A 23139-nucleotide genomic window follows, 5' to 3' on the forward strand; every position below is an offset into this window, starting at 1 on the left:
CAGGCTCTAGGGTGCGTGGCCTATGCTGCTCCAGGGCATGTGGAATCTTCCAAGGCCAGGGATCAAACCTGTGTCCCCTGCACTAGCAGGTGGGTTCTTAACCACTGACCATGAGGAAAGTCCTATTTCTTCTTTCCTTAAGAGCTACTGTTCCTTGGTATATCTCCATATGAGCCGTTCCTTCCATCGGGGTGGGGCGTGGGGAGACAAGCAGTCCATCAGGGAGAGAGTAGAGTTTGGTGTGGTGGATGCTGACCCCCACCCTAGACGAGGAGGTTGAGGGTGGGAAGATCCTCTAGGGTCTGACTAGGGTCTGTGCTTAGGGTGAGAGGTGAAAGGAACGGAAAGGCGAGTAGAGAGTCTAAAGGTTGGTATTCTGGCAGCCCAGCCATGTTGTTTAGTCACCCAGTCGTGTCCAACTCTTTGCAACCCCATGACTGCAGCATGCCAGGCCTCCCTGTCCCCCACCATCTCCCGAAGTTTGCCCAAGTTCATGTTCATCACATGGGTGATGCCATCCAGCCATCTCATCCTCTGACCCTCTCTTCTCCTTCTGCCCTCAATCTTTCCCAGCATCAAGGACTTTTCCAATGAGTCGTCTGTTCGCATCAGATGACCGAAATACTGCAGCTTCAGCTTCAGCATCAGTCCTTCCAGTGAATGTTTAGGGTTGATTTCCCTTAAGATTGACTGGTTTGATCTCCTTGCTATCCAAGGGACTTTCAGGAGTCTTCTCCAGCACCACAGTTCAAAGGCATCAATTCTTTGGTGCTCTACCTTCTTTATGGTCCAGCTTTCACTATCATACATGACCACTGGGAAGACCATAATCTTGACTATACAGACCTTTGTCAGCAGAGTAACGTCTATGCTTTTCAACACACTGTCTCAGTTTGTCATTGCTTTCCTGCCAAGAAGCAACTGTCTTCTGATTTCATGGCTGCAGTCACCATCTGCAGTGATTTTGGAGCCCAAGAAGAAAAAATCTGTCACTATTTCCACCTTTCCCCCTTCTATTTGTCATGCAGTAATGGGGACAGATGCCAGGATCTTAGTGTTTTTAATATTTAGTCTTAAGTCGGCTCTTTCATTCTCCTCCTTCACCCTCATCAAGAGGCTCTTTAGTTCTTCCTCACTTTCTGCCATTAGAGTGGTATCATCTGCATATCTGAGGTTGTTGATGTTTCTCCCGCCTATCTTGATTCCAGCTTGTAACTCATCCAGCCCGGCATTTCTCATGATGTGCTCAGCATATAGGTTAAACAAACAGGGTGACAGCAGACAGCCCTGTCGTACTTCTTTCTTGATCTTGAACCAATCAGTTGTTCCATACAGGGTTCTAACTATTGCTTTTTGACCCACATAAAGGTTTCTCGGGAGACAGGTAAGATAGTCTGGTATTCCCATCTGTTTAAGAGCTTTCTACAGTTTATTATGATCCACACAAAGGCTTTAGCATAGTCAATGAAACAGAGATAGATGTTTTTCTGAAATTCCCTTGCTTTCTCTGAATCCAGCGAATGTTGGCAATTTGATCTCTAGTTCCTCTTCCTTTTCTAAAGCCAGCTTGGACATCTGGAATTTCTTGGTTCACCTAATGCTGAAGCCTAGCGTGCAAGATTTTAAGCATGACCTTACTAGCATGGGAGATGATTGCTATCATCCGATGGTTAGCACGTTCTTTGGTACTACCCTTCTTGGGGATTGGGATGAGGATTGACCTTTTCCAGTCCTGTGGCCATTGCTGGATCTTCCAGATTTGCTGACATAATGAATGCCAAATCTTGATGGCATCATCCTTTAGGGATTTGAATAGTTCTGCTTGAATTTCATCCAGTAGCTTTATTAACATAATCCTCCCAACAATCAGATTTTCATCCTGCCTCAGGGCCAGGTCAAACTCCTCCCACTTTATCCTTTTTTTCAGTCTGTCAGCCATGTCTAACTCTTTGCAACCCGCGGACTGCAGCACACCAGGCTTCCCTGTCCTTCACTATCTCTTGGAGTTTGCTCAAAGTCATGTTCACTGAGTCGATGATGCCATCCAAGCATCTCATCCTCTGTCACCTCCTTCTCCTCCTGCCTTCAATCTTTCCTAGCGTCAGGGTCTTTTCCAATGAGCTGGCTCTTCACATCAAGTGGCCAAAGTATTGGAGCTTCAGCCTCAGCATCAGATCTTCCAGTGAATATTCAGGGTTGACTTCCTTTAGGATTGATTGGTTTGATCTCCTTGCTGTCCAAGGAACTCTCAACAGTCTTCTCCAGCACCACAGTTCAAAAGCATCAGCTCTTCAGTGCTCAGCCTTCTTTATGGTCCAACTCTCACATCTGTACATGACTACTGGGAAGACCATAGCTTTGATTGGATGGACCTTTGTCAGCAAAGTGATATCTCTGCTTTTTAATACACTGTCTAGATTTGTCATAGCTTTTCTTCCAAGGAATAAGCATCTTTTAATTTCATGGCTGTAGTCACCAACCACAGTGATTTTGGAGCCCAAGAAAATAAAATCTGCCACTGTTTCCATCAATTTGCCATGAAGTTATGAGACTGGATGCTATGATCTTAGTTTTTTGAATGTTGAATTTTAAGCCAGCTTTTTCACTCTCCTCTTTCACCTTCATCAAGAGACTTAGTTTCTCTTCACTTTTTACCATTATGGTGGTATTTTCTGCATATCTGATGTTATTGATATTTCTCCTGGCAAACTTGATTCCAGCTTGTGATTCATCTAGCCTGGTATTTTGTGTGATGTACTCTGCATAAGTTAAATAAGCAGAGTGACAATATCTACCCTTGACATACTCCTTTCCCAATCTTGAACCAGTCTGTTGTTATCCTTTTGTGTGCTAAGTCACTTCAGTGATATCTGACTCTTTGCAACCCTATAGACTGTCACCTTCCAGGCTCCTCTGTACATGGGATTCTCCAGGCAAGAATACTGGAGTGGGTAGCCATTTCCTTCTCCAGGGGATCTTCTTGACCCAGGGATTGAACCCACATCTCTTATGCCTCCTGCATTGGTGGTCAGTTTCTTTACCACTAACGCAACCTAATAAGCCCTGTTATCCTTTTAACAAACATTTATTGAGTCCCTCCTTTAAGCTGGGAGGCAAGGGTCCTTATCTTCAAAAAGTTCACAATCCAGTGGAGGAGACAGATGAATCACAATAATTATAATGCCAATTAGCATTTCATTTCTCTACCGTTGCCTACATAATTTCTTTTTTTTTCTTCCCATCTTAGTATGTGAATAGTTGAAGAAGCAAAAATAATATCAGCACAGTGATATGGTTACTGGACCCACAAAACAGCTGGGTATGAGGCTGTCTGATCGAGGGTGGGAAAGATAGGGGCCAAAAGAGGATTCTGTGAGGATTTGTCCTGGTTTAGTTAGGTGTGCCAGGAAGGGTGTCTAGGCACCTCCCACCACAGCCTCTGCATTTGTCTACCATGGACACATTCTCAACAAGAAAGTGCCCATCACAGGGAGAACTAGAAAATGCATTTGCAACAGGGACCATCGAGGGGCAGGCCCCGGGGCAGGCCGAAGGGCTTCAGCCATGTTTGTGAGGGGCATCCTCCCTAGAGTAGGGGTGTCTTCTGCTTTAAAGAAATGTGTACTCCTTTCATCATCCTCCCAAGGGCTGGGCCACACCCCCCAAAATAGCCAGTCCCAGGCAGCTGCCATGTTCTACGCCAGAACTGCCCCTGAGAGGACCGAATGGGATGTTACTGAATCTGGGCCTCAAAACGTCCCCACTCAATGCAGAGACCAAAGGCCATGGGGATGTGGCCTCAGCCTTCATGAATCTGACAACCCAATTGTGGAGCAATAGACCAGGTGCCTATGCTATTGGGGCCCCTAACCATTCCTGGGAAGGCTTCCTGGAAGAGATGACTTCCTGGCCTCAGGAGGCCTGGGGCTAGAAAGGCAGTCAGCGAGGTGGTGGGCTGAGTTTCCAGGCAAAGGTAGGGAACGATGTGTGAAAAGATGGGGGAGAACTAGGCACCCGAGGGAAATACACTTCATTGCCCTGGAGTGACAGGGCAGATCCAACAGGGCCTTGTAGCCTTTAAGGAACTGGGTTACATTCAGGACTTTCCTGGTGGTCCAGTGGTTAAGACTGTGCTGCCAATGCAGGGATCATTGGGAAACTGGATTACAGGGCTTTCCTGATGGCACAAATGGTAAAGAATCTGCCTGCAGTGTGGGAGACCCGGGTTTGATCCCTGGGTCAGGAAGATCACCTGGAGAGGGGGATGGTTATCCACCCCAGTATTCTTGCCTGGAGAATTCCATGGACAGAGAAGCCTGGCGGGCTACAGTTCATAGGTTTGCAAAGAGTTAGACAAGACTGAGCGAGTAACATTTTCACTTTCAAAATAGTTCTAAGGAGGGTTGACAAGATCAAATTTGCTCTTTGGGAGATGTGCTGTTTGGAGACTGAATGGGAGAACCATCTAGGGAGGGGGCAGTAATCTAATCTGTCCTGCCAGTGGGTGGAGGACCCTCATTTGTCCTGGAGTTTCCAGAACCTTTTCTATGTTCTTCTTGGCCCCAACTACTAGCATGGGAAAAATAGTATGGAGATGCCTTTTTTATAGTTGAAATCCATAAAGGGGTGTGTGTGTGTGTGTGTGCACGCACACGCACGCGCGTGTGTGCACTGGGGTGGGGATGGGGAGTTGCTGCAAACAACAACAATAATAAAAACAAACAGAAAACCAGAGAGCATCACCACCTGGAAAAATCACTGCTAACATTTTAGTGTATATCCTTGCCTGTGCTTCTTTCATTTACGCACGCCCTAAGAAACTGTCAAAATGCAAATTCTGATTCAGTAGGTCTAGGGTGTGGCCTGAGCTTCATTTTCTAAAATGCTCCCAAGCGACGCAGATACTGATGGTCTCCAAATTCACTAGAGCCAGGCTGTAGGCTATGTTTGTGTGTGTCTATTTTGGGTTGTTTCTAACTTTTCAGTATTATAAACCATGCTGCCATGAATCTTTGCCTATAGTTTTTTTTTTTTTTTAATGTTTGTATGATCATTTCCTTTATATAAAATTGCCTTCCCTGGTGGCTCAGACGGTAAAGCGTCTGCCTGCAATGCGGGAGACCCGGGTTCAATTCCTGGGTCGGGAAAATCCCCTGGAGAAGGAAATGGCAATCCACTCCAGCACTCTTGCCTGGAAAGTCCCATGGATGGAGGAGCCTGATAGGCTACAGTCCATGGGGTCACAAAGAGTTGGACATGACTGAGCGACTTCACTTTCTTTCTTTCTTTCTCTTTCACTTTCCTTTATATAGATTCCTAAAATTGTATCACTGAGTCAAAGGCAAAGCATATTTTACAGCCTTTGATAGACAAGGCAAATATTCCCCCTAAAAAGATAAGAAGCTGATTCTATCCCTACTAGCAATATGTGTACGTGTGCTAAGTTGCTTCAGTCATGTCTGACTCTTTGCGACCCTATAGACCATAGCCCACCAGGCTCCTCTGTCCATGGGAGTCTCAGGCAAGAATATTGGAATGGGTTGCCATGCCCTCTTCCAGATCTTCTGGGCCCCAGAGAGCCTCGAACCAGAGCCTCTTAGGTGTCCTGCACTGGCAGGCTAGATTCTGTACCACCAGTGCCACCTGGGTGTTCAAATCCCCACAGCATATTAGCGTATTTTTGTCCATTGATTGTCGCACACTAGTACCTCCCTGTTCCTTCGATTGTACTTCTTTGATTAATAGTGAGGTTGAGTATTTTCCCCTATTTTATTGGAATTTGTGTATCTTCTTTTGTAAATTGCCTATTTGTGTCCTTGCCCGTTTTTCTATTAGGGTGTTTACTTTTGTTCTTAATGATTTGAAAGATTTAGATGTAACCCCTTGATTGTTACAAAGGTTTTGCAAGGTGTGCCTGAGAAACCCTGGTATTTAGATAAAGCTGGAGTGAAAAGTTCAAGGAGAGATGAGCCAAGAACTGAAGAAGAGCATAACGTCTAAAGCGATGGGCTGTGTGTGGACCCTGGGGATGCTAACAGCCTGCACTGCCTGCCTTACAGCCCCCGTTCTAGAAGCTGAGATGGCCGCACACATCAGATAGTGTTTCCTCCCTCTCAGCAGGGCTGGATGGGCAAGCTTACTTTTCATCTTAAATTTTAGGCTTTGTTTACAGTCCAATCAGCTTTTCTTTCTTTTACATTAACACATATTCTTCAGATACATTGTTGTCAATTTTATCAATAAAATCTACAATCAGAATTGAGGATGGAGTTTTCAAAAAATAATTTAATATCTACCGGAGGAAAAACAGGGGCTGGCACTAATTATTATTATTTTTTTGCACTAATTAAAGAAAAAATATAATGATGGGGACTAGCTAGCCGTGTCAGATAATGAAACAAAGCCACGCAAGTTAAATGAGTAGTTCTGGCTTAGACTAGATGAACAGACAAGTGAAACAAACTTCAGGCCCAGAGTACAGAGTAGACGCTGTACTTATAATAACTTCAAATATGATTAAAAGGAGGCGTTACCAATCAGGATAGGGAGAAAGGTGGCCTAAACAAATAAGTATTTTGGGGGAAAACCCAAATTCAGATACTCACATTAGCTAAACTCCAAAGGATTTTCAAACAGAAAAATTCGGAAAGATAGTAAGTAGATGAACTCAGATTGATGGACAAACCAGGGCTGAGAAAAGCACAAGCCCAAGATCCCTGAGTCGAGCGTCATTCTTCCCAAGTGAAGCCTGAACTGGGTTTAAGTTCAGAATTTACAATTAAAAAAATCAAGTTGGTGATCAAGCAAATATCAAGGTAACTTGATAAAGCAACCTGTTAGAAAAGCATCAACAATGCTATATAACCCTCCTCCTCAACAACTGGTTCATACAGTACTAGAAACAATAGCTTTAAAAGTTTCTGGAAACTTTTTTTTTTTTTTTGGCCGCATTGCAAAGCATGCGGGATCATAGGTCCCAGACTAGGGACTGAACTCGCAACTCCCACTCCCCTGCTCTGGAAGTGCAGAGTTGTAACCAGTGGACTGCCACGGATATCCCCAATTTTTTTCCCAATAAAGAAGCCCATGCCAGACAAATTTAAAACTGAGAGTGAATATAAGAAAAAGATATTTTCAGGAATACAATAATCAGGAAGTTTATAATCCTATAAGAAAAAATTTGGAAGAGGTATTCTACCAAAATAAAGAAAAAGGCTCAAAATACTGTATAAGAAACTGTGGGAGTGGAATGTACTCCAGAAGGGAAGGAAATAAAGAAAAAAAAAATAGAGACTTATTTGAAATTGATGCTGGAAAGATTTTTCATAAACATCCAGTTAAAATGCTGTTTATAGGTTTTTGATATTTAGAATCAGACAACTATACTAACAGATCAGAAAATATTATAAGCCTTGACAATGAGAAATAAAAAATGGTAATTGGAGGAGGGAGAATCAAGGAGAGTAAGCTAATTTTCTCATTCGTCATAGAGGGTAATCAAAAGGATACTGCTCAGGGTGATAAATCAGGAAATAAATGTTTAAGTATACTGTTTAAAGTCATGAGAGAGCTCATAAAGAATTAAAAGAGATATATAACAAAATCAAGAGGAACAGGTGGGAGTTCACCTGAACTGACCAAATTCCACAGGTTTTATTGTGAGGACTCACCAGGTGTATTGCTATGCAGCTTACTGTGGAAGATGTACTGCTTAGACCCCAACGACTAAAATCAGAAGCTCTAGGAAATGAAACTGTTGTGGGGAGGAGGGAGGAAAACCCCACTTTTTACCTTTGGTTTTGTATCTTTAAGACTGTTGGCATTATTTAAATTATTTTTATTACAGAAAAGGTGCGCACCCACTTTTCGATTTTGGCTGTGTTGGGTCTTCACTGCTGTGCGTGGGCTCTCCAGCTGTGGTGAGCGAGGGCTACTCCTTGGTTCCTTGAGCAGGCTTCGCATTGAGGTGGCGTCTGTTGTTGTGGAGCACAGGCTCTAGGGCGCCTGGGCTCAGGAGTTGCGGCTCACGGGCTTAGCTGCTCCGTGGCATGTGGAATCTTCCCGGACTGGGGATCCAACCCGTGACCCCTGCATCGGCAGACAGGTTCTTATCCGCTATAGCACCCGGAAAGTCTGTATCTACTTTTTCCTTTAATAAAAAAGCTACAATAATAACCATTAAAAAAATTTATGGCATATCCATAACAGAAGAGTATGTAGCAGTTTCAGTTCAGTCGCTCAGGTGAAAACTAACATGGAAAGAAGTTCCCACTAATATGAAAAGAGCAATTTGCAGAAAGCTATGAACAACAGGGCGACAGTTGTATAAAAATAAAATTTATACATGTTTCAAGATTCATATAAAATGCCCAGAAGAATAAAGAATAAATTGGAATTCCCCCCAGGGAGTTGGGGGGGCAAGGAAACGGTGGAAACCTTAATGTTTTACACTTCTATATGGAAGATTTTTGTTGTTCTAAAAAATGAAGAGAGTTCCCTGGCAGGCCAGTGGTTAGGACTTGGCGCTTTCATTTCAGGGGCATGGGTTTGATCCCCTGGGTCAGAGAACTAAGATTCCCCCAAGAGGCACAACATGATGAAATAAAATGAAGTATTAGTTATACTATTTTAAAAGTTTGTCCTTTTTAAAATAGTCTTTACAGAAAATTTAGAAAATTATGAAGAAAAAAGCCACCCACACTCACAGCTTTTGGTGTATTTCCTTCTAAATATATATTTTTTTCCTCTATGCATCTGATTCTGTCTCTAGCTATGGGCAGGGAGCAGTCGGGAAAGAGCTCTGAAGAGTCAAGCAGACCCTCCTGAAATTTCCAAATTCCTCAGCTCCTATGTATAGCTTCCCCATCTCAATAAATGGCAACTTCATCCAGTTGCTTAGGCCAAAACTGTGGGGTCAACCTTGACTGCTTTCTCTCATCCAGACCATAAACAAATCCTCTTAGTTCTGCTTCCAAGACAGAACTGGTCTCTAGCCACTGCTCACTACACCTGGATTTCTGCCAAAGCCCTCCCATTGGCCCAGAAGCTGCCCCATTTCCTCCCCAACCTCATCTTCCACTGCTCTCCCATCCCCTGCTCATGGTGTCACAGCCACACGTGCCTCAACCCATGAGGCACGTTCCCGCCCAGCGCCTCTGCTCCAGCTGCTCCTTCAGCCTGGATGCTCATTTCAAAGATGCTCAGGCCAATCTATCACCAGCTTTGTCTTTCCTCAAATCCCATCTTTTCAATGCTGCTTCCTTCGACCACCCTGATTATTAACCAAACCTTCCCCGTGTATCTAATCTCCTCCCCCCTTTTATGGAACCTATCACTTTCTAACAAACTATATACATGTATTATTTTTCACGTGCATGTTATCCTCCTACTAAGAGGATAAACACCACCTGGGCAGAAGTCTGTGCACCGATGTGAGTAGCCCACGGCGAGTGCTCAAGTTATCTGTTGAATGAGGCCTGATTTTCTCATCTACACAATGGCCTAATAGGACCCACCCCACACATTGCTGTGAGGACCACATGAAAAATACCTATTTCAAATTACTTGCACAGAAGGGTCCTGCAGCCTCAGAAACCCATGGAATTTGGGCTGACTGTGAAGGCCTGGCCGGGTCTTGTCAGAACAGTGTCGTGGGCACGTCTGCTAACAGAATCACTCTGGTGGCAATGCCAAGGATGGGTTGGCTAGGGCAGGGCTGGGGGGAGGCATAGCAGCAGGGAGAGGGCGGGTCCCGGAAATGCAGAGAATCAAACAGGTGCAGAAGAGGCCAAAAGGGCAGAGGTTGGTGACTAGTTGTGAGGATGAGGGAGGAAGAGGAGAGATGCCTGATCGGGGAACCTGTAGATGGATTGCCTCACACTGTGATGGGGAGCCCTGGAGCCTCGAGGAGTGGATTGGGAGGGAGTGACAGCCAAGAGGGAGCCTGGCACCAGGCAATGGAAAGGGCAGGGGCTCTGGAACAGCCATAACCAGCTGTGGGTCCCAGCTCTGGCATCGACTCGCCCGGTGTGGTCTGCCTGCTGAGTTGCTCTGAGGCTAAGTGATCATGTCCGCAAAACAGTGTAGGCAGAGCCTGCCTGGTACAGTTCATATACTGTTGCTCTTCAAGTGACAATCTGATACCTACCCTCACTTGAAAATGTTTAATGGCTCATTATTAGGAAATTTAAATTTAATATCAAGAATAATACAATGATGGCACTGTTTTTCTGAATGAAAAGAAATATGCCAGGCACTGAGCTAGGAGCTAGAGAAAAACCACGGCCACCAAAGAGACTGCTGGCAACACTGGGGGGCAGTGAAGGCTTCAAAGGCATGGTACAGAGCCTCTGTTCGGCATGGTATAGAGGCTCGCCACCCAGCAGGGAGTCCACAACCAGCTCAAGCCCCTCAGCTGCCTTCAGTCTCCTTATGTCTGTCTACCCCAGTCACGGGTGTTCTCTGTAGTCTATCATATTTGTTAGTCTGTTTCTTGCTTTCAAGCCTTTGTACAAGTTACTCTCTCCATTGGAAATGTTGTTCTCATCTTTTGACAGCAAGCCTTACTTAGCCTATGTAACACTCGGGTGGCTTACGTCACCTCCTCCAGGAAGCCCTCCCTGAGCCCGCTGCAGGATGAGGTGCTGCCTTAGCACCTGTGTGTTGGGCTCACCACAATACTCTCTCTAGTCTGGTCACTGCTGATCACACATATTTCCCTTCTCCACTTGTTCTGGACCTTGTCTGTCTCCCTTGTCCCCAGAAGTTCCAAGGTTCCACCCTGGTAGGACTTATCTGATTACCAGTGGAGAGACCACTACAAATGGTGGTGTGTCCAGGAGCTGGAGGGCCACACTGGGTTTCACACCCACACTGCGGGAATTACTAGTATCCTCTAACCAATTTCCATGTGGTCTTGGCCGCCACTCCACAGTGCCATTCTTTTCTGCACAGCAGGGGAAAAGGAGAGCGAGGAGGTGGAGGAGAAGGGGATGTGACGACCCAGAATCTGGCAGGGGGTGTGCTGCCAGCCCCGGGAGCTGGGGCTCACGTGAGTGGTTCCCTCCACACACCTGGTGGCTCAGTCTTCAGGCTCCCATCTGAAACTGGTCACCATCCCACGAGCCCGTCTCGTCACCAGATCCTCAGGACAGTCACACTGTCTCCTGAGGAGCAGGAAATTGGCAGAACCCACCCCGAGGGACTGACAATCCAGACTCACATTCCAGAAAGAGCGGAGACAAGAGACCCGATTTGTAAGAAATCTGATTATTCAAATTTAATACCATCAAGAATTATGCAATGATGCTGTAGTTTCCTTAACAAATAGAAAACAGACTGTGTACAACAGTGAGCTCTACAGCACTAGCGTCCACAAGGTAAAAACGAATGTCTCACTCAACATCACCAACCCTGGACTGTTGGTCTTGACAGCCTAGCTAGACCTGGGGACGTCCGTCTCACATCCCTCGGCTAAAACAGCTATGCACCCTTCCCGCCCCCACTTACCTACCTAGATAGTGCTGCCCAGAGGAAGAGGCCCTCTCCCTGCCCCTCAGCAAGCCGAGATAATAAGGGTTGAGGATAGTACCACTGAGAGAAGTCCAGTAGTCTTGCCACATTGGTTTAGGAGGGCATCTTGAAGGAGTGGAAAAGAGAGCTCCTTGGGGGCTTTGAAGACAGCTGCAAACTAGGGAAGGAAGCCATCTGGCCCCTGCTCGGAGGACAGACATGTGCTACCAGGCCCACTGGCCTGGACCTGAACGGCCAGCCGCACCCCTGCTTGGCCCTGAGGTGTGTGGGGCGTGGCACACACCCTGACCAGTGCCCACCGTCTCAGCCACGTGGCCAGACCCACAGCCTACCAACACCGTGCCATCCTGCAATGCCAGACAAAAAGCAGGGTTCCCAGAGGGAACCCCCAGGCACCCAGAGTCACCTACCCTCTCAGGGGTTTGAAGCAGAGGCCAGGGGGTACCTCTCTTTTTTTTCTTGGGTTTTCTCTTTTTTTCTTGGATTTTTTTGTTTGTTTTTCGTCTTTGCTTTATCTTTAACCTTTGCAAAACACGATGGTGATGAGGAACGCCTGCTCCCCCAGACACATCTGTGGTTCTGGGCTGTGGACGTTACACACGCACTGGGATAGACGACTGGGGCGAGGGCTTTCCATTTCCTCTCCCCCACCACTGCCTGTGGGGCCTCAAATAAGGCTCTTACGGAAAAATGGAACAGAAATTAAACCCCCCAAATGTGTTTCCCTGCACTTGGCTGAAACAGGGTCTTGTCAGCAGGACTGGAAGGGCAGCCAGATCAGCGGTGCCTCTGCTCAGGCTGGCGGCCCGGGCTCCACACACATGGGGAAGGCACGCTCCGTCCTGCAGCAGCGAAAGTCGTACCAAAGGAAAGGATCCAAAGTGAACTCAAGGAGAAAACAAACTATTCCCCTGTCCCCCACAGCAGCCCAGTCTGCAGTTAAGAATTTGCAAAAAGAAAAGTCAGAGGGAAGAGGCTATAATCCCTGTCTATAATCCCACTTAATGTATAAAAAGGGAGGCTTTGCTCCCATCCCCCCACCCCATGAGAAGCATGAGAACCGCGTCAGCAGAACAGAGAGTTCGCAGTGGCTCCGGGGCAGGCCTAGCGGACAGAGACCGCGCCGTGTCGCCTGCCTGCGGGCCCACCCCCTCACCCAGGGCAGTTCTGGGCTCTCTGTGCGGTGTGGCAATGTTCCTGAAATGCTGTGGTCCCAACAGCATCCGTGCAGGAGGGCTGGACGATGGTCGGTATGGCTCAGAGGAGCTGAGTCCCCTCCGGAGCCCCCGGGCGGGGGTGGCGGAGGAGAGGGGCAGTAGTTACGTTGCATAGTGGTCAAAGCTGCCGAGGTACTCCAGGGCCGCGCGGTAGCACAGCTGGTACTGGTCCTACGGGACAGGGGCCGGTCAGCATGGGCGGACACCCCCCACACGGCCAAGGGCACATGCGCTGCAGCCAGTGGGTCATGGACTTAGCCTCTGCTGGCCAGGAGCAGGGGCTGGACCCGGCATCTGCTAGGGCTTCCCCCCTGCCACCTCAGTTTGCCCCTAGATCGCGTACCCCTGCAAGGACTGCCACGTGTGACCCTAGCTGGGAGCCAGGCATACCACCGGCACCCAGTGCAACAGCTGCTGAGCGGGGAGTGGGTCCGGCTCACCCCTCCCCTGCACCTCGGGCAATGCCAGTGGCATGCGTCTGGGAGGAGCCAGCCTCAGCCTGGCCAGTGGCCTGCATACCTCCGTCTGCACCATGGCTGGGCGCTGTGTGCGCAGGGTCTTCACGGTCTGGAACATGTCAACCACGCCTTCGTAGCGCATCCGCTCCAGGACGATGCTCAGTGTGATGAACACCCCGGTGCGGCCCACACCAGCACTGCCCAGGGAGAGCACTGGGTCAGGGCTCCTGCCCCCAGGCCCCCGACCCGCCCAGCCCTCCGCGGGGTCGGCCCCACCTGCAGTGCACCGTGATGGGCCCGTCCTGCCCGAACTGCTCCTTGGTCTTGTGCACCTGCCCGATGAAGTCGATGAAGCCCTCGCCCGTCTTAGGCACGCCCTGCTCCGGCCAGTCTGTGAACTGGAACTGCCGGATCGTCCTCGACTGCCCATCCTGGGAGAGGTGGCAGGGCCGAGGGTCAGGGCTGGAGTGGCAGCACCCCCTGGCCAGGCGGGCAGTGCAGCAGCACCGGTCAGCACCCTGAAGCCATCCTGGGAGACGGGCTCGCCACCCCCACATCTTGCCTGCGATTCCTACCGTTGGAGCTGGGGTACCATGCAGGCAGCCCCCATCCCCGACAGGCTCAGGCAGTGTTACAAACATTTCTTCATGCACATATACACACGCCCCTGTCCACTCACCCGGGCGTCCGTGACCTTGAACTCTCGGAGAATATACTGGGGCATGTTGTACTCGGCCATTGGGTCGACGACAAAGTACTGGTAGCGAGCAGAGCGCTCTGCAGGCCAGTACTGGTGGCATTTCTCCTGTGGACAGAGGGCCCGGCCCTGGGGTCAGAAGGGGCGGAGGTGGGGAGGAGAGGAGCGGGGGAGGGGAACGCCGGGCTCCAGAGGACTTGGGAGGCGCAGGTGGCACTAAGGGTCTGCAGCTATGCTTACGGGGCTGGAAGGGAAAGGATGCGACTGAGGAAGGCGGCTGGTGTGCTCACCCTGCCCATCTCCCGAAGCCTGGTCAGCATGACAATGATGGTGGAGTTGTGCTCCCACAACATGCGCCAGAAGTCCTCGGTGCTCTCCGCCAGAGGCCCCTGCGTGGCTATGTAGGCCTTCTGCTGTCTGGGGCAGACACAAGACTGGACATGCTGGAGGTGCCGCTGCCCCTAGAGTCTCCCTACGGCTGCCTAGCCCCTTGGGGCCCCACTCAGATCACCCCTCCTCTAGAAAGTCCACCCAGGTCTTCTGGGCCAGCCCGACTCTGTCGTGTCTTCCATCAGCCAGGCGTGCGCCCAGCTACTCATAGGCATGGTGGGCAGTCACAAGCGTGCTGACCTATAGCCATCCAGGAAGCTGGCGTTGATGTAGTCGGAGCCCTCCACGCCGCGGATGGGCTGCAGACACACACGGGTCAGTTCGTAGGGCATGATGTTCACCAGCCGGTTCTTGAACTTGTTGCAGGGCAGGTTGGCGCTGATGAAGCGGGATGTGTGGGCCTTGGAGTTGGCCAGCAGCTAATGAGAGGGAAGGGGTGGTCAGGCCGGGCTTCCTGGGGGGGCCAGCCCCATGGCCCGGTCCAGGCGCCGGAGCCGGGCAGGCCCAGCCCCGAGCCCACCTTGAACTCCAGCTCCATGGCAGTCACGCTCTCCCCGGGCGGCACTTGGCCCAGCTTCTGGATGTGAGCGTGGAGGCTGCGGGCAGGCACCTCCGTGTGCCCGCACGCGGCGGCCTCCAGCAGCGCCTCGTGGATGAACACGTACTGGTCCTCGGTCTGCACCATGTAGTTGCGCTGTGCCCGCATGCACGTCACGTGGCCGTAGACGTCCACCGTCTTCTCGTGCTTCATCCGCTCCAGCATGGCGTCGATGACGATGAAGCAGCCCGTGCGGCCCACGCCCGCGCTGCGGGAACAGGACTCAGCCTGGGCAGAGGCCTCCCTCACCTCTGGCCCACCCCGGGTGGCAGCACCCCCTCACCTGCAGTGCACCACCATGGGCCCTGCGTCCAGGGGGTTGCAAGCCTTAACCCGCCGCAGGAAGGCCAGGATCGGGGTCGGGTACTCGGGGACTCCGTGGTCTGGCCAGGCCATGAACTGGAACTGACGCAGCTCCCGCTTCTCACTGGAGCCACTCTGTGGAGGGTGGCAGCAGAGATGGAGTGAGTGGCCAAGGCACATGCCTGTTACCGCCTGCCCCCACACCAAGGCCAGACCCCGGCTCTCCAACAGGACTCAGAAGTCACACGGGGCAGCCTGAAGGAACTCAGATGCTGCCTCCATCCACCCCGCCCACAGCACCGGCCGGCATGGTCTGCTCACACCTCCAACACCAGACTCCCACCCGCCCCGCCCCCTCAGCACACCACACTCAGACCATGGTGCTCACAGGCTCCAGGCTGGGCCCAGGCACCGGGGCAGGGCTGTACCTTGTAGAGCGCAAAGGTGCGCACAGTATAGGTGGCTAGCTCCACTGTGTCCAGCAGGGTCACCTGGATGAGGCCATAGGTCTCGGTGCCACGAGCTGGCCAGTACTGATCACATTTCACCTGCAGAGGGAAAGCGGAGGGGGCGGGCAAGGGTGTTAGAGGGACCCAAAGGCTCAGACAGGCAGGGCCCAGGGCAGGAGCTGGTGGAAGGTCCGGCTGTGCTAGCTGCCAGGCCCCTGGCCCCCGAGATCTCAGATTCATCATGCCACCCCCTCACCAGACCAAATCAGGGCCTCACACTAGGCTGCCACCCCTGCCCTCGCGAGGCGAACGAGGGACGTAATTGAAAATCGTTTATTCATGACCAGATCGCACCAGGTGCGTTTTCTGCCAAATTTACCCATAACGTTTATACACCATTTTCAAGCTCTGTAAATTTTACGTTCCAGTCAATGCTTTGCTGTGCAAAAGCAGATAACAGCAGCTCTATGCCACTAATTAACTTAGGAGATGTGTTAAGGCCCCAGCAACACTCTAGCATCTAGGGAACATGTGAACATCCCAGATACATGCAGTAACTGGGGGACATGTTAACATTCTTGGAAAATGACAGCATCTGGGACAACATATTAACACGGTAGGAACCCACTGGCGTCTGGGGAACACAACACGTCCCAGGAGCGCCCAGCAGCTGGGATACGAGGACAACCCAGGAGAACAATAGCACTTGGCAGTCCCCTGAAGGGCGTCTTCCCACAGGGACAGGAAAAGGTGCCCGAGTATCTATACCTGAGCCCCTCCAACCCCAGCAGGGCCCTGAACAGCCTTACCCGGGACTTCTCCTCCAGCCGCGTCATCATGACCACAGTGGCTGTGCGCTGTTCCCACACCATCCGCCAGAAATCGCCCATGGTCTCAGGCAGCGGGCCCTGCGTGGCAATGTAGGCGTTCTGCTTGCGGTAGCCGTCGATGTAGTTGGCGTTGATGTAGTCGCTCCCGGGGACACCTACGGGCAGGGAAGGGACACAGGAGAGCATTATCTCGGGGCCTCCAGCCTAGTCCGTGGGCCTCTTCTGGAGGACGAGATGTCACCCAGTAAGGAGGAGGAGGAAGAGAGCCAGGGGATGGGAGAGGCCCCCACTCTAGGCTCACCGTCGATGGAGGTAAGGATGACTCGAGAGTGGTCGTAAGCAATGACGTTGGCGTAGCGGTTCTTCGGCTTGTTCACCTCCAGGTTTGAATTCTCCCACGTGAACTGCTGTCCCGGGTCAATTGACTGCAGGGAAAAAAGGAGGCAGGTGGAGAGGGGTAATAGCCGATCTCTACCTAGTGCCCCCAAGAGACCTGGCTTTCCAGGTGCTGCCCACATCTGCCTTTGCTCCCAGGCCACAGTCACTGGCTCTGTCTGTGGTGCTGGGGAAGGCTGAGCCCCAGCTCCCCAGCCATGGAGCACAGAGGCTACCATGGAACTGGTCAGCAAAGTGACAGACTGAAGACTCCTCTGACCAAGATACCAAATCCCCTTGCCTAGGAGAGTGGTAGAGGTGGGGAGTGGGCAGGGGAAGTCCCTCAAGCCCTGCACCCAGCTAGCCAACGAGGGCAAAAGTGAGAGGCGGCCAGCTGTGCATGACCCAATGCTGCTGGGCTCCAGACACCGCTGCATGGCCTCGCCCAGCTCTCCTCCTCCCTCTCCAGCTGTTCCTTCTTGGAGGCAGGACACAGTGCTTCTCCGGGATTCATTCCTAGGCCCTCTTTGCACTCTCCAACCTTTCCTGGATGACCTCACAGCCATATGCTGGAGTTGACGTAACTCAGCTGTAGTCCAGAGTCTCCCTGAGCCCCGGTCTGCAGAGCCCACAGGCCCTTGACATCCCACCAGGATGCCCCACACTTCTTCAGTCTCAGCCCTTGCCAAGCTGAGCTCGTCAGCTCCCCGGTGCAAACCCAGCTCTGTTGCTGGGGTTCTGTCTCGGTGAAGGGCTCTGTCCTCATTTACCCCAAAGCCGCGGCCACAACCTGCCAGTCATCCTCCAAACTCCTCTGTGCCCCCCTCATCCGTCACCACGTCCCAGCTCCCCCAGCTCCTTGGCTCTCGCCAGCCTGCTGCCAGGGCTTCAGCCAGGCCACCCCTGCTCAGACTGGGCATCTCCCTTACTCTTTCCTTTGCCCTTTCTCTGCCTCTTTCTGTCTTTCAGCCAGAACAATCCTTATAAAATGCCAATCTGATGATCAACTCCCTGCTTAATGCCTTCCATGGTTCCTTGTCGCTTCGGATGATAACAACAGCTGAATCTCAGCAAAAACTTACCATGAGTGTGGCGCTATTCTCTGCGCTCTGTATTCCCTCTCCCAATCCTCCCATGAAACCAGTTCTATTATTACCCTCCTTTTACAGATGAATACAACCCCAAGTTCTCAGCATAGTACACCACCTGCTTGTTGGCTTCTGCACCAGCCAGTTACTCTCCCCAGGTCAGTGAACACTTCGGTGAGACCCCAGCACACCCCACCCCTAGCCTGCCTGCTTCGTGCTGCTGTCGGAGGACCCTCTCTGCATATCTGCATATTTACCACCATGGCACGGGTCACATTTACGTATCTGTCTGCACTCATCTCCCTACCGACAGTTCCCTGTGGGCACTTGTCTCCACGCTCCCAGTGGCAAGCACAGGCTAAGTGCTTGATGACGCTCATCATTAAAGGTGACAGAGCTACCGGATCCTGGCTGCAGAAAAGCTCTCGGCTGGCCAGGGTGGCCAGAGGCGGCTTCCCGAAGGAGGGAGATCTGTAAGGGGAGCGCGGACAGGAGCAGAGGAGCGACAGAAGGTGAGAGGAGGACACTGTGGGCCTGGACAGTGGAGTGCAGGGCCCCACAGGAGGAAGGGTTACTGGGACGTGGAACAGGATGAGTGGAGGCCTCATGGGAACTGGAGGCAGCGAGTCTGACTCGGTGGCTCCATCCCCTCCATGGTGGGGCCCTGTGCAGGGCAGGCCCCCCAGTGGGAGCTCCACAGGAAGAGGCAGCACCCTGTCCTCTAGGCAGATGTGATCATCAATTCACCTGCCAAGCTCAATTTCCTCTGTGGAAACCTGACCCACAGCCCTCGGCAGTGGAGCCCTGGTGCCCAGGACAGCAAGCACAGTGGAGGGTGGACGTGTGACTGGAGGGAAGTGGATGCACAGGCAGGGCAGAGCTAGCCCTTCAATCACCCATCCAGCCATCCATCATCCAGGCGAATCCCCTGCCAGGCCTGTGCTGGGAGCGGGGACTGAGTGGGGCTGAGGCAGAAGATGCTTTCACAACACCTTCGCCAGTACTGCTCAGAGGAGTCTGGGCTCTCCTTATCTCCTCCTTCACTAGCAAAGCACCTCTCCAGCTGGGAGCCAGAAGCCTTGGCTCCAGGTCAGGGAGCAGTGCTCTAAAGTCTGAGCCCCCAGCGTGCATGCATGCTCAGTCGATTTAGTCCTGACTCTCTGCATGACCCTTTGTGACTCCGTGGACTGTAGCCCACCAGGCTCCTCTGTCCATGGGACCCTCCAGGCAAGAATACTGGAGTGGGTTGCCATTTTCTTCTCAGGGGATCTTCCCATCCCAGGGATCGAACCCACGTCTCTCATGTCTCCTGCACTGGCAGGCGGGTTCTTTACCACTAGCGCCTCCTGGAAGCAGGTAGGGTTGAAACCACAGTGAAGGAAGCACCTGGAACAGGAGGGTTTATGCAGCCCAGGCGGCAGGAGTCAGGCTCCCGGACTCCCCATCTCTGTGACAGACACTCTGAGCACACGCATGTGCAGGCACAGGCTGCCAGACGGCTTCCACTACTCATCAGTGGCGTGACCTTAGACAAGCCATTCCCTTCTCAGAGCCTCAGCCTCCTCATCTGTAGGATGGGATAACACCAGTTCCCATTTCATAGGGTTGTAGGGAGGACATAGAGGGCGCATGCAGAGTGCCTAGAGCTGGCTGGCAGGGAGCTCTCTACAAACGCCAGCTGTCATTACTGACTGTGTTTATGGCCTTCCGTCTGCCTCCGTTAGCACACAGGGGCATGTGACTTTGTGTCCTGATCTTGGCGTGCCTGAAAGGTCTTGACCAGGCCTGGTACCTAAGAAGCTGATTTCCCCACTGGCTACTGCTGACCCCTTCAGTCTGTGCTCTTGGGCAGCCTGGAGCCCCCCACTCTCTCCCCAAACACACAGCAGGGGCCTGAGGCAGGATAGGAGCTGGCCTGGGGCCAGGCATACGGTGGTGGGGGGGGGTGGTGGTGAAGGGATGTCTCACCTCATACTCCTGGGAGAACTTGAGGCCATCATTGGCTTTGAGGCGCTCGATGTTGTCAGCTAGGTCGGTGATGGGGATGGGCGGGTGGTCTCGCATACCTGGGAGCAGGGTGGGCACATGAGCAGAGTTAGCGTGGGGCCTGAGCAGGGGGCGGAGACAGCCCGATGCATGGATGTGCGCATGTGAACACGTGTGACTGGCATGGAGACAGCAGCACATGCGGCGACAGGGGTGGTAGGGCACACGGCGGCTGGGGGGTGGGAGGGGGCAGGACGGGGGGACGTATGCCGTGGGCACGAGTGGGCATGGCCTTGCGACGCGGTGCTGAGTGGCTGGCCTTCCTCCCAGGTCAGGGCCGGACGCCCAGGTGGAGGGCAGCGGACGGGACGGGGCTGGGCTGCTTCAGCCTGTGCCCCGCCCGTGGGCCCTCCTCTGGACAGCGCTCCTGCCCTCAAGGCGCCAGTCACCATGGGAGGCTCTGTGACCTCATCGTCCCAGCACCCAGCATGTGGATGGAGTGATCATGACGTACGGAGAGACAGCAGAGTGACGAGGAAGAGCTCGGAGGGAGAGGTAGAGGAGAGGAGGGAGGCACTGGGGCGAAGAGATGGGAGAGGCACCAGAAAGGAGTCGGACTGAGTCGGGAGGTGGGAGAGGCAGAGACAAGAGGGGGCGGCCAGAGGAAGGGGGAGAGGCGAGGGGAGAGTGGGACGGGGCGGTGAGAAGGCGGAGCAAAGACAGGAAAAGGGAAGAGAAGAGCTCAAGGGAGGAGAGAGGCGACAGGTGAGAGATAGAGGAGACACACAGAAGCCAGAGTGGGCCCCAGGCGGGGAGCGCGAAAAACTAACTTGAGATATTCGGGCAACTGGGGACACTGGAACCTGCAGAGAAAAAGAACAAAAACAGCGGGGCCAGAGAAGGACACCCGTTAACCTCTGGTTACCATCGCCGCTGGATCGCAGCCAGTGGGGGGCTGGGGAGCTCGGAGGGCTGGCCCACCGCAGCCCCTCTGCTCCACCCCGCCCAAGTGACAGGTGCCTGTCTCCACCCCCTAGAGCCTGCACAGCCTTGGGGGCCTCTTCCTGTGACGAAATTCTAGGTCCAAGCCAACCTCGTGGCCTCTGGTAACCAAGTTTGACCCTGGCTGTTTCCTGATCATTTGGCAAAAGAGAAGTGTGCTTCTAGAGACAGGGAAGGCACATGTGGCGAGAAGCAGAAGGGTGAGTCCCCAGTAAGGATGGGCAGATGGGGACTGTGTCGCTCTCTCAGTTTTTCTGTGCATTCCAAGCATCTTCAGAAGGAAAGTTAGATTATGAGAGAAAATAATAAACATTTGCTGAACTAAAAACATGGGAAGGGGGACCCTCAGCGGTGCCGCCATTCCAGCCAACCCTTCTTTCTGGTCACTGGTTCCCCTCCCTCGTTAACCCTGTGCAGAGAGACCCTTCTCCCAGCCAGCAGCCTCATCCCCTGACCTCAGCACCTCTGATGACCCTCACCATGCCCTGCCCCAAGGCCCGCCCCAGGCCACGGCCTCCTGACCTCCTGGTCCCCCATCCCTCATAACACCACCTCGGATCCCCTGTGCTCCACCCTGCCTTCCCTTCTCAGATCCCTACAGCCACAGGGATCCAGATCCCGGCAGGGCCTGCATATCCACTGGCTCATCCCCCACTGACAGTGCCTCAACTCGCTGAAAGGCTCCTTGCCCGGGACTCGGACCTTTCCAAGGTTCCAACCTTCAAAGCCACAGGCTCTCACACAGCCCCCTCAGCCTGGCCTCAGAGAAACTCCTCTCTCTGTCTGGCTCCCCATCCTTGGCCATCCTTGCATCTATCCTTCCTCAACATTCCAGCTCCCTCCCTGGCTGCTCCTGGGCCGCGCCCTCCCCTCTCTGAGCCCTTCTCCGGGGAGAGCTCATCTATTTGCAGGCTTTGACCACTGCGTGCTCCTCAGCACCTCCCCATCCTGTGGTTCCCGCCAAGATGTCGGTGTGGAGGTCCCCCTGGACCTGCCATCCCACTGCTCAACCAGCAACCACAGAGCCATCCTGGGACCCCTGCCCCTATTTCCTCACCCCACGGAGAATCAAGCCCAAGCTCTGCCGCTCAGCCAGGCCCCTACGGCCAGCACCACGGCCAGGTCCTCAGCATCTTCGTAACAGTCTGCTGCCCTGGGTTCTCCCCCTCCAATCTGCCTTCCACACCATAGCCAGGGTGACGCTTCTAGAGCTCAATTCTGACCCCATTGCTCCCCTGCTGAAAACCCTTCATGCCTCCCTGGCACCCTCAAGATGAAGTCCAAACTCCTTAGCCTGGCGTGCAGGCACCCTCTGTGACTCACCCTCCAGACTCAGCTCTGGGCTCCAATGCTACAGGACACAGTGCCCCCCAGTTGCTTATGCACCTGCCTCTGTCACCGAAAGGAGCTCTCTCCCAGCCCCTCTGCCTGACTAAGGCCCCTAGGGTTTCGCATCCCTCTCAGGGACAGCTTCTCTGCCCTCCAGACCCGAGCACCCCAGAGTTCCGATTCCTCGCAGATCTGACCACACCTGGTTGCAACAACCTGGCTCTCTCCCTCTCAGGACACGTGCACTCGGAGTGTTGTCAGGAAGCCCAGGGTGCAGGAAGAGAGCCAAAAACCCCAGGTGGACCCATAGCTGACTCTAGGGTCAAGCACCAGACACAAGAATGAACGAGTCTCCAGAATTCTGTGGTCAGGAAACTTTCCCATAAAAGGCCAGAGGGTAAATATCTTTGGCTTTAAGGACATATAGTATGTATCATATCTACTAGACTGCTCTAGAGTGAAAACAGCCACAGACAGTACATGTATGAAAGGGCATGGCTGTGTTCCATTAAAACTTTACTTTCAGAAACAAGTGGTGGGCCACATTTGGCCGCAGGCCACAGTTTGCTGATCTCTCATTTAAATGATTCTAGCCTTTGAGTCTTCCTGCTGAGGGCCCAGATATTCTGGAATAGAAACAAGCTGCTCCTGCTATGCTCCTGTCTGAATCTCTGACTCATAAAAGCTGTGAGACTAACATCATTGCTGTTGTTTCCAGCCATGAAATGGTGCGGTCATTCAGCACTCAGGGCTAAGTAGTTCGTGCAGACACAAACCTTGTGTGTGCTACAGCTCACTCATTCACAGGCTCTCAACAAGACCCACCATGTGCACAACCCAAGAGATGGCGGTGGGGGAAGACAATTTCTGGCTTCACAGAGCTCA

At 52.4% G+C, this 23139-nt stretch overlaps 1 protein-coding gene across 10 annotated transcripts in view; it reads right to left on the reverse strand.

Moving 5' to 3' along the window:
- Window positions 1-11252: 11252 nt before the first annotated feature.
- Window positions 11253-23139, reverse strand: part of PTPRF (protein tyrosine phosphatase receptor type F) — an 83587-nt gene continuing 71700 nt past the window's right edge. For 6 of the 10 annotated variants that reach the window (XM_040231413.1, XM_040231418.1, XM_040231415.1 and 3 more), the window contains 13 exons: window positions 20754-20786; window positions 19906-20003; window positions 16776-16899; window positions 16454-16629; window positions 15624-15743; window positions 15176-15330; window positions 14815-15100; window positions 14535-14713; window positions 14195-14321; window positions 13887-14012; window positions 13484-13638; window positions 13269-13404; window positions 11253-12920 (listed from right to left, as the gene is read on the reverse strand). In XM_040231413.1, the coding sequence (XP_040087347.1) occupies window positions 12852-12920; window positions 13269-13404; window positions 13484-13638; window positions 13887-14012; window positions 14195-14321; window positions 14535-14713; window positions 14815-15100; window positions 15176-15330; window positions 15624-15743; window positions 16454-16629; window positions 16776-16899; window positions 19906-20003; window positions 20754-20786 (1784 nt within the window). In that variant the 3' untranslated portion in view covers window positions 11253-12851. The remainder of the gene's footprint in view (window positions 12921-13268; window positions 13405-13483; window positions 13639-13886; window positions 14013-14194; window positions 14322-14534; window positions 14714-14814; window positions 15101-15175; window positions 15331-15623; window positions 15744-16453; window positions 16630-16775; window positions 16900-19905; window positions 20004-20753; window positions 20787-23139) is intronic. The other 4 variants (XM_040231419.1, XM_040231416.1, XM_040231414.1 and 1 more) reach the window with 1 other exon arrangement.

This window comes from Oryx dammah, unplaced genomic scaffold (assembly GCF_014754425.2).
Source record: "Oryx dammah isolate SB20612 unplaced genomic scaffold, SCBI_Odam_1.1 HiC_scaffold_28, whole genome shotgun sequence".
NCBI classification, from domain to species: domain Eukaryota; kingdom Metazoa; phylum Chordata; class Mammalia; order Artiodactyla; family Bovidae; genus Oryx; species Oryx dammah.